The sequence below is a fragment of the Hylobates moloch genome, unplaced genomic scaffold (assembly GCF_009828535.3).
Source record: "Hylobates moloch isolate HMO894 unplaced genomic scaffold, HMol_V3 SCAFFOLD_2, whole genome shotgun sequence".
NCBI classification, from domain to species: Eukaryota; Metazoa; Chordata; class Mammalia; order Primates; family Hylobatidae; genus Hylobates; species Hylobates moloch.
The window spans coordinates 130,148,750-130,160,316 of NW_026652277.1; the positions used below are offsets into that span (position 1 = coordinate 130,148,750).

General features: G+C 39.3%; 1 protein-coding gene across 1 annotated transcript; it reads left to right on the top strand.

Annotated features, from left to right (window-relative positions):
* The first annotated feature begins 6,221 nt into the window (after positions 1 to 6,221).
* On the top strand, positions 6,222 to 10,192 carry RFPL4B (ret finger protein like 4B). The gene is made up of 3 exons (XM_032165388.2): positions 6,222 to 6,308; positions 8,089 to 8,217; positions 8,504 to 10,192. The coding sequence occupies exon 3, from the start codon at positions 8,609 to 8,611 to the stop codon at positions 9,401 to 9,403; it is 795 nt and encodes a 264-aa protein (XP_032021279.1). The 5' UTR covers positions 6,222 to 6,308; positions 8,089 to 8,217; positions 8,504 to 8,608; the 3' UTR covers positions 9,404 to 10,192.
* Positions 10,193 to 11,567: the final 1,375 nt, after the last annotated feature.

The following is an 11,567-nucleotide window of genomic DNA, read 5'->3' on the forward strand; positions in this document are numbered from 1 at the left end:
ACAGTGGCTCATCGTGCTGTAATCCCAGCACTTTGGGAGGCCAAGGCAGGCAGATTGCTTGAGGCCAGGAGTTTGAGACCAGCCCAGCCAACATGGTGAAACCCTGTCTCTACTAAAAATACAAATATTAGCTGGGTGTGGTGGCACATGCCTGTAGTCCCAGCTATTTTGGAGGCTGAGGCATGAGAATCACTTGAACCTGAGAGGCAGTGGTGGCAGTGAGCTGAGATTGCACCACTGCACTCCAGCCTGGGTGACAGAGTGAGACTCTGTCTCAAAAAAAAAAAAAATAGTATGGTAGTTCTAATGAATCATATCTGTCTCTTCAGTTAGGATGTAAACTATCAGTAAAATACAAGATATGAACCAGGCATGGTGGCTCATGCCTATAATCCCAGTACCTGGAGAAGCTGAGGTGAGAGGATTGCTTGAGCCTAGGAGTTTGAGACCAGCCTGGGTAAGACTCTGTCTCTACAGAAAATAAGTAAAAACTAGCTGGGTGTGGTGGTGCACAACTGTGGTCCCAGCTACTTGGGAGGCTGAGGTGGGGGATCTCTTGAGCCCGGGAGATCAAGGCTGCAGTGAGCTGAGATTGCACCACTGCACTCCAGCCTGGGCAACAGAGAGAGACCCTGTCAAAAAAAAAAAAAAAAAGATATAGCAGAAAATGAAGATGGGATTTGCGATTCTGGATTTCCAGGTTCATGGATGAAGTCTGATGAGTTGCTATGACTGTCAAAATAGCATAGATTCATAGTTCCACGAAGGTAAAGGAATTAGATTAGCACCTGTTTTAATTAAACTTTGATTGGATTTAATTCACAAAATAGAAAAATTATAAAATACACTGGTTTAAACAAGATAGAAGTTTATTTCCATCTCATGTGAAAGATGGCCAGAGGTAGGCAATCCAGACAGGTGTTAGTAACACATCAAGATCACACAGCTTGGGGGTGACACAAGCCTTAAATCCATTATCCAAGAGATTAAGATGATAATAGCACCTACCTCATAGAGCTAAGAGGATTTAATAATAAAACCATATGAAGTACTTGAATAAACACCTGGCGCATATAACATGCTCAATAGGTGTTATGTATTAATGTGAGGGAGCTGCAGATTACTCAAGTGATGAATAAATAGTAACTAACATTCTGATAACTTACATGGAGGAAGGATGAGGGATCTAGGAGAGGACATCACAGGGGTTTCTCATCTAGTTTGGAGGCTCTGGGAATACTCTTCTGAGGAACTAATGCCCCAGATATATCTGAAAGATGAGTAGGTGTTAGCTGGGTGGCTGGCTGAGGATGGTTCCAATCAGAGAGAATCCACCTGTCCTGGATTAGGAGGGGAACCAGAAAGGAGTGAAAGGAGGCTTTGTGTCTGGATTTCAGAAGATGAGGCTGGAGAGGAGCAGGGCTAAGGCCAGGAGGATACCTGTTAGGGATTTGGGTCCTTATCGGGAGAGTAATGGGCAACCACCAATGAGGATCAATCAGTTGGAGGAGGAAGTTACCACGAGGCTGGATCTCTGCTTGTGTCCAGAGCTCCCAACCACCAGGGGCTGATGCTCCCAGGTGGGACTGACTGTAGACAGCTTGCCTTGATGTATCTTACATCCTGGAGAAAGGGTGGGGCTCCAGCCTTTTGAGAGATCCTGGAGAAAGGGTGGGGCTCCAGCCTTTTGAGAGATTCATAGTGTGCATTTGATAACACATTGAATGCCAGATAACTGGGTGGAAAAGAAGCTTATTTTGATTCACACTTCCTCATTCACACAAAAATATTCTGAAAGCCCTAAACTAGAGGAGAGAATGTATGCATAATCTGAAAACACTTATATTTGGCTCTAGGAACCACAAATGTAAAGAGTTCAAGTGGCATGGTCACCTCTGTGTCCATATTCTTGCACTCCTGAAATTCTCTTGGATTCACACTGTCCCCCTCTGGCCCCTGCTTGGGGTCTGGGACCTACCAGTGAAAGAAGGGTGGGCCCACTTGGAGTAACTGAGCACTACTCATTTATTCCACAGTGGCTTATGGTTGTTGAAACTTACATAGGGACTCAGGTGAGAGCAAACTATTCTTGCAGATAATATGCTGTAGATGTGGAAATCTGTTGTCTGTTCTTATATAGCTATAAGCACACCATGTGCATAAAATGCACGAACATTATTCAATTATTTTTTAATATGTTTGACAAAAATTTTAGAGGAACAAAAATAAAGGAGTTCATTAATAGAACTATAGTAGGAACTACATGTTATCAAATATGTAACTATGGAATCTAATTATCTCATCTCTGGTTTTTACTGTATTCTAAAACAAGTGTGGAAGTGGAGCACTCTACATATCCTAAGTGCCAAAAATATTCTCTTCATGAAATTCACCAGATCTGCAAAACACAGCTCCTTTTGAAGAGAAGAGCCAGGGAACTCCATTAGCAGGCTTCGATGGTATTAATAATTCAGTGAGGTGCCCTCTATCTTCTTTGAGATGGACAGAAGGGTCCCTTTTAATGTATAACTAGGCAGGAGACAGGAGAGGACATGGGTTGGAGAGAAGAGGAGGTTGCAAGCCAGCACCTGTCCCACACCAGGGGATGGAAGCTAATTGTGAAAAGCTGCCCCACTACAGCTGCTGCCTTTTGAAAAATGCAAACTGTGTTTTGAGCAAACATATCATCCACTTGTAAGTATCTTAGATTCCTGACAGATCTGATTATTCCCTCCTCCCCACTAGTGGCTTCATCTTATCTAATTAGCATGTGTGAAAGTTGATTCCTTTTTTAAGCAGGAAGCTATGGAAACAAAATTAATTTGTGATTTAATCTTAACTCATGGAAGCATTAATGATAATTAAAAATTATTTTAAAAATTAAAAAAATTTTCATGCACATTTTGGATACGTTGTCATGAGAGTATTAAGATATCACAGATAAGTGGCTTCCAATATTTCCAGCACTTGAAAATTTAAAAAAATGGCACTTCTCTCTGAATTCAGTATTCCCGTAGTAATGGAGAATCTGGGAATCAAAGTGAGTATTTCTGGGAAAAAAAATATTTCTCCTGGCAGACAAAAGCTTAGTAGCACGAAGTCAGTGTATGGTCCAGCCACAGTCAGAGCTGGCTGAAAAATGTAAAAGTCAATAAGGAATGATGTTTTTTGTTATTATCAACATCTGTTGAGGGCCTAGTAGGTGTTATTCAGTGGTAGAGAAAAACTTGATTTGGAATCATCACTGCAGTTAAATAAATTAAATGAAAAAGTGAAAAAAGCCTCATCATTATTGGAAAAAGGAGAGAAAATGTTCCATATTTAGCCATATCATATGTATCAGTTTTGAGGCAGCAGAAGCCAAACAAAAAGATGGCTGGATGCATCATTAGAGTTTTTGGTTACCAAGGAACTAAGATTTGCTGCTGTGCCTTAGAGTTATAGAATTTGTAGTAGGGCAATGATCTTTGAATAGGTTAGAGAGGTCCTGGAGGTCCCTGAGACACTTTTAGTGAATCTGCAGAATCTTCCCTTTTCCAACTAAACATCTGTGGGAAGCCACATTTTTTTTCACATATTTAAATCAAAGCAACATATCACAACAGGTTCAGCAAAAGTAGATGTAAGAATCCAGATGTCTTTTATTAAGCAAAAATTACAGAGGTTTGCAAACATTCAAAACAATAGAACGCTTCTAAGTAATTGTTTTTGTTTTAGAAAATAGTTATTTGTTTAAATAAAACTATATTATTTATGTTAACATATAATGGTTTTATTTTAATTAATTAAATAGAGCTTTAAAAAATTCTCAGTTTGAATTTCTAATATTATAAATATGAAGAAATATAATTCATATGAACAAAAAGCTTTTTGGAGTTCTCATTTATGTATAAGCGTGCAAATGATATCCCCTTACACTTGTAAGAATAATTTTTCTCTCTCTTTTTTTTTTTTTTTGAGATGGAGTCTCACTCTGTCACCCAGGCTGGAGTGCAGTGGCGCAACCTCGGCTCATAGGTTCAAGCAATTCTCTGCCTCAGCCTCATGAGTAGCTGGAATTACAGGTGCCCGCCACCACGCCTGGCTAATTTTTTTATTTTTTGTAGAAACGGGGTTTTAGCATCTTGGCCAGGCTTGTCTTGAACTCCTAACCTCGCGATTCACCCGCCTTGGCCTCCCAAAGTGCTGGGATTACAGGCATGAGAAAAAAATAAATAAATAAAAAAGAGAAAAGATAACAAATGCTGGCAAAGATATGAAGAAAAGAGAAACCTTGTACACCATTGGTGGGAATGTAAATTAACACAGTTATTATGAAAACTAGTATGGGGGTTCTTCAAAAAACTAAAAATAGAGCTACCATGTGATCTAGCAATTCTACTTCTAGATATATATCCATAGAAATAAAATCAGTACATTGAAGAGATATCTGCTCTCCTATGTTCATAACAGCATTATTCACAGTAGCCAAGATATAGAATCAACCTATATTCACCAAATGATGAATGCATAAAGAATCAGGATATTCCTCAATGGATGAATACATAAAGAAAACATGATACATGTACACGATGGAATACTATCGAGTCTTAAGAAATTGTATCATTTTCAACAACATGGAACTTGGAGGACATTATGTTGAGTGAAATAAGCTGGCACTGAAAGGCAAATGCTGCATGATTTCACCTATATGTGGAACGGAAAAAAATAAAAAAAATTGAGCTCATGGAAACATGGAGTAGAATCATGGCTACCGGGCACTGGGATAGAAAGAAGACTGAAATGGGGAGATGTTGGTTAAAAGGTACAAAATTTTCAGGAAGATAGAAGGAATACACTTTGGAGATCCATTGTACATCATGGTGGATATAACTAATGATAATGTATAGCACACCTAAAAATTGCTAAGATAATAGATTTTGAATATTTTCATGACAAAATGATAAGTATGTGAAGTGACAGGTATATTAATTGGCTTGATTTAATCATTTCACAGTGTATACATACATCAGACAATTAAAAAACAAAGGGTAAATCTGGGTAAAGAATATATCTCTTTTTACTATTCCTACAAATTTTCTGTGTCTAAAATTATTTCAAAATAAAATGAAAGAAAAAATGACATTTTTGAATAATTAAAAAAGAGTGTAAGGATTCTTGAGATTAAAATCTCAAGTTTAAAGGGTCTTGAGATTACAGTTTAAAAAGTTTGAGCTCCTAACCTTACGTATCTGCCCACCTTGGCCTCCTGTAATTCCAGCTACTAGGGAGGCTGAGGCACAAGAATCGCTTGAACCCAGGAGGTGGAGGTTGCAATGAGCCGAGATTGAGCCACTGCACTCCAACCTGGGAGATAGATCAAGATTGTGTCAAAAAACAAAACAAAACAAAACAAAACCCAACAACGCTTGAGACCTGCTCCTGCAAGCATTTAACTCACAGAAATGGAGATAGCACCAGGTAAAAATGAAGTAAAAGCTGTGTAAGCTGTGTGTTCGGCCTTGCAGAACAGGAAGCCTGAGAAAGGAGAGGTTATTTAGAATGCAGTCTCTCTTGGGGAAAACATATATTCCAGCGATCCTCTCTACAATGGGACTTTATTCACCCTCCAAATCCCTTTTTGGAAGTTTGTGTCTTAGCTTTCCTCTATTGTGACTTTTACTGCTCCTTCTGCTCTGGATACAGACACCATAAAATTTACTGTTCATCCAAGAACACTTTTGAGAGTAAAAAATGGAATTATTAATAATTACAGGACAATAGCCTTGCCTGGCTGCCATCTTTCTTACCCTGTCCAGTAAGTACCCCTAAGAGTAGAATTGTTGAGTCAAAGGACGTGAAAACTGTGTAGATCCTCTCCACTCATGATTCTATCAGGAATAGGAACACCAATGATTACATTAGCCACGAAGTGATTAGGTTTCAACAGTGCATTTCTGTATTTGATCTCCAACACATTTTGCTTTTTAAAGTTGAGTTCTGAAATTAGAGACAAGAGCAGATGGCAGTAGATTCACTCTAATTCAGGGAGTTATTAAGAAATTTTGAATTTTTTTACTATATAATTTGAAGCGTGCTTTAATGTCATCATCATAAACGGAAGGGTGGGTTGATGAGTTTACTCAGATTAGGGTGGTACAATCTTTGGGGCGGAGCCTCTGACTCTGATTGGTTGGAGAATGTTTTCCAGGCAGGATAAAAATGCCAGTGTCTCTGTGCCGAAACTCAGAGAGGAGCAGACGTCTGTAGAGGTAGAGACGCGCAGGCTTCGGATCTTTCAGACTTCTGCTGGAAGTCTCCAAGTCAAGGTAAGTTATACCTTCTGTTTAAGCTATTTCCAATGTCCTATTCTGTCTTTGGCTACAAACTGGTGTTTTCGAATGCCTTTAACTATTTATTTTAGAGGAGAAAGAACTAGTTTTTTCCTGTGCCAGGGAGCTTTCTTCACCTTTAACTATAACTTTGCCATTTAAATTTTTACGTATGAACCTCAGGTCACTCTTTGCATGAACTTGTATTTTTATGTGTTTTCAACTACAATTGATTTGCTGTTTTAAAATGGTTTCTTTTTATTTTCCAACATTTCTTAAAAGATTTCTGGGTTTTCGGCCGGGCGCCATGGTTCGCGCCTGCGCTTTGGGAGGCTGAGGTGGGTGGATCACGAGGTCAGGAGACCAGCCTGTCTAACATGGTGAAACACCGTCTCTACTAAAAATACAAAACTTAGCCGGACCTGGTGGCACACGCTTGTAATCCCAGTTACTCAGGAGGCCGAGGCAGGAGAATTGCTTGAACCCTGGAGGCAGAGGTTGCAGTGAGCCGAGATGGAGCCACTGCACCCCCAGCCTGGGCGACAGAGCAAGATTCCGTCTCAAAAAGAAAAAAGACTTCGCTTCGGGTTTTCACTTAAATATACTTGACCACTTTTAGTAGTTGTGTCATAATTAGCTGAATCATTTTATTATTGTTAGATAATTTGATGGTTCCTGATCATTTGGGATGGTAGTTAACACTGAAATGAACAACTTGTGAATAAGTGTAGCATTTTTTTTTCTTTTGTAAAATTGTTTTCTTAGATACATTCCAAGGTGGGTTAGGCAATTAGATTTCCAGCACCATGTTAAATTTCCCATTAAATTGAAAAAGATAACAGAATTTAAGAAAGAGGTAATCTCTGGTTGTCTGCCAGCCAGGCACCATGAGATTGGAATGCTGATCAGGACTTGGAAGACAAAGTTTTATGTGGGCAGATACCCTGTTTATTACACAAGTTTGTGTTTCCAGAGTCCAGTTGAGCCAAGAGCACAAAAGGGTCTCAATATGTATTTGTTGGAAAGAGATTAGAGAATGTGTTCTGGGATGTAGGACAGTTCTAGTAACTCAGTCTTAGGCTGGCCTCAGTGGTGTTCATCACTTCCTCTCTCTGGTAATGTTGATGCTGCTCCTCTTTCTGTCCCTCATTCTGTTACTACTGTCACCACTGAATGTGTGATTTGTGGGTACTTGGTAAGAAGTTCTGCTAGTTACTGCTCAGTGCAGGCTCTTATTGGAGAACAGTCCTCTGTTCACATCATCTCAAAGGTGCTGTCCAGCTTTGTGAGGCTGTCTTTGGGTCATAGGTCTAGCCTGGTCCAATATGCTGTGCCCAGCATGTCAGACAGCTCACTCAAAGAATGACAGCCATGGTGGGAAGTCCTCTAGCAGCACCAGAGGCTCTCAAGCTTTGGGAGCAGTTGTGGTAACTGGAGGGCATCTTCTTTGTCTGGAACATCTTTTTGGTTTGTATTCAGGCATGATTGTTTTGGAGAAGTTAATGACCATTACATTTTCATTCACATTAATTCAAGCCTTAATTAGTTTTCTTAGAGTGCTTTAAAACATTTCATCTAATAACACTTTGTCCTTAAACTTGACTCTTTTATGGGCATCTCATTTTGCAGTGGATTTTGCTGGCTTTACTCACATGTGGTAATTTTCCTGGAAATTCTGAGGATTCCTTAGAGTCACTTTTCTGTGATGATTAACGTAGAATTGGCTTTATTTTCATGATTGAATTTAGACATGAAAATTCTTTTTCCTAAACTGCAGGTGATCTACAAAGAAATACTGAGTGGAGACTATACTGAGATTCTATTAAAGACCCACTTGAATTCAGCCCCCATTAGAAGAAACTTTGGCCAGAGCAGCCAACACATCACCTGGAAGTCTTCAGACTAGGTAAGCTGCACTGTCTGAAAAGAAAGTTTCCACTGTCCTATTTCTGTCTTGTGATTATCTAGAGTTTGAAGAGTTTTGAAATCATTTTTATCACCATGACTACATTACTGTGATTCTCTAGCAATTTAGTGTCACTTTCCTATACAAACTACAGAAATATTATTTATTTTTTGTTATTCTTAGTTAATTTCTTAGTTAATAAATTTATTATTTATTAAATAATATAATTCATGTATGTATGCCAATAACTTATTTATTAATTTATATTATTTAATCTTGGATTTAGACTATTGGAGAGTGGATTGTGTACTGCGGGCTCCCAAGTGCTTCTAGAAGCCGATAAAGGATCATTTCAGTTTACTTCACGGCTAAGGAGTAACCCTTAGGAACCATGGCCCAATACCTGCAAGCAGAGTCGTCCTGTCCAGTTTGCCTGGAGTTTTTCTCCTGTCCCATTTCTCTCTCTTGTACACACATTTTCTGCCTTGATTGCATCCAGAATTGGATGCTAGAAAACCATGAGTTTAGAGTGGTGTGCCCCTTGTGTCGAGACGTGGTGAAGGCACCTCCTATGGAAGAATGGCAAATAAGAGCCCTAACACTTATCACCAAGCAGCAGGATGGCCGACTTGAAGAAAGTCTGCACGTGAGGGAGCGGCTCCGGCATTTTCGGGAGGATGTGACCCTGGATGCAGCCACTGCCAGCCCCCTCCTTGTCTTCTCCAATGATCTAAGAAGCGCTCAGTGTGGGAAGATCCACCACGACCTGACAAAAGATCCCAGGCTGACCTGTGTCCTGGGTACTCCCTGCTTCTCCTCCGGCCAACATTACTGGGAGGTTGAAGTGGGAGAGGTGAAGTCATGGTCCCTGGGCGTCTGCAAGGAGTCGGCTGACAGAAAGAGCAGTGATTTATCCCCTGAGCATGGCTTCTGGATCATTAGCATGAAGGCAGGAGCAATCCACGCTAACACCGACCTGGAGAGAATTCCTGCAAGCCCTGGCCTTCGCCGTGTGGGAATTTTCCTGGATGTTGACCTTGAAGAAATCCAGTTTTTTGATGTTGACAATAATGTCCACATCTATACACATGATTCTTTATTCTCTTCGGAGCCTTTGCGTCCATTCTTCTGTGTTGAGCTCTTGGGAGAAGGGGAGAATGGCAACATCCTGACCATCTGCCCATGAGAAAATCAGTCCTTCCTAGAAGCTTTCTAAGAGGTGAAAGAGAATTTTGGCCTGAGAAAGGTCAGCATGATTGAGGAAGAGGTAGAATGTGCTATAGTGCAAAGACTTGGTAAATTTTTAAAGTAGATTTTGTAGACTTTGTAGCAAAACGATTTTTGGATTTTTGGGGTAAATTTTGTAATATTTGTAGCTAGGTAACTGGGGCCTTTAGGGATGTTATTAAGTACTCTAAGCCTCAGTTTTCCAGTCTGTAGATGCCGATAGTTGTATCTCAGTCAAGCAGCTGTGGTAATTAGAGACAATACTATGCCTTTGTCTTATAGTAAATAACAAATAGAGAAATATTAGATTGTAAGTAAGCTAGATATTAGGTTTTGTGGATAGACAATATCTTTTTCATTATTTCAAGCTATTTTGTGTAATTCCTGATAATGTCCGAGGAGGAAGAAAAATTAAACAGCCAGTATGAGTTATTTTGTTGATATGGCATGAAATTTCAGACAAACTGGTATTGGGGAAGAACTAAGTTTTTCATTTTTATTTTCTTTGAAACACAGCCACATAAGGTTTCTTGAAAGACAAAGAACTTTGACCAAAATGTATTGTTAATGGCGATTCATATTCTTACGGGAAGTGTCATTTACCCATCTCAATAATTGGACTATTGTGATTTGTAAGAATTCTTATCAACCATGTTAACTAACACATTCATCAAAAATTGTTTTCAAGGTTGCTTTTGGATTTTTTTTTTTGTAGAATTTATATTTTTTGCAAATAAATTTATAAAGCTTGGATGTGTTCATGTTTGTGCTGTTTGGTCTGTCTCTCACATACAGTCTGAAGTTTGTACCCCTCTTCCTCCACCACATCTACATGGTCCCAGACTGTGATTTCCAATACGTCATCCTTATACTCTCATGATGGCTCCTTTTCGAACTATTCAGGTCTCTTAGGGTTGTATTTTTTCTGATTTACTGAGTCAGCCACTTCTGAGATTACAACTGCCCCAAAAGGGCTGGGATCTGAGCATGTTCTGGAATCTGCCTTTGACTTCCTTTCTAGAGAGACCCAGAATTGTCATTTCCGTTCTCTTTCCAACTTCTTTGGGAGTGGGAAGATAGCCACTTTCCACTCCTTATTCTCTTTTGATCTCTACAACTTTATTTCAGGGGACTCATTGCCCTTCCCTAACTGGGCAAAATTTCAGGATACAAAATAAATGTACAAAAGTCACTAGCATTCTTAAATACCAACAAGAGTCAAGCTGACAGCCAAATCAGGAATGAAGTCCCATTCACAATTGCCACAAAAAGAATAAAATACCTAGGAATACAGCTAACTAAGGGAAGTGAAAGATCTCTAAGAGAACTACAAACCACTGTTCAAAGAAATTAGAGATGATACAAACAAATGGAAAAACATTCCATGCTCATCAAAAGGAAGAATCGATATTGTTAAAATGGCCATACTGTCCAAAGCAATTTATAGATTCAATGCTATTCCTATTAAACTACCATTGAGACTCCTCACAGAACTAGACAAAACTATTTTGAAATTCATATGGAACCAGAAAAGAACCTGAATAGCCAAGGCTATTTTTTAGCCAAGGCTAAGCAAAAAGAACAAAGCTGGAGACATCACAAGGCTACAGTAGTATAGTTTGTATCAGTACCAAAACAGCATCATACTGGTACAAAAACAGACATATAGACCAATGGAACAGATTAGAGAACCCAGAAACAAGACCACATACCCACAACTATTTGATCTTTGACAAACCTGACAAAAGCAGGCAATGGAGAAAGGATTCCTTTTTCAATAAATAGTGCTGGGATAACTGGCTAGCTAGATGCAGAAGATTGAAACCAGACCCATTCCTTACACCACATATAAAAATCAACTCAAGATAGATGAAAGATTTAAATGTAAAACCCCAGACTAAAAACCCTGGCAGACAACCTAGGCAACACCATTCAAGACATAGGCATGGGCAAAGAGTTCATGACAAAGATGGCAATTGCAGCAAAAGCAAAAATGGACAAATAGGATCAAATTAAAGAACTTCTGCACAGCAAACGAAACTATCAACAGAGTGAACAGGCAACCTAAAGAATGACAGCAAAATTTTGCAAACTATGCATGTGACAAAGGTCTAATATCCAGC

Bases quoted from the DNA above. Each gene is read 5' to 3' on its own strand.
- RFPL4B (XM_032165388.2), top strand. From the start codon at position 8,609: ATGGCCCAATACCTGCAAGCAGAGTCGTCCTGTCCAGTTTGCCTGGAG.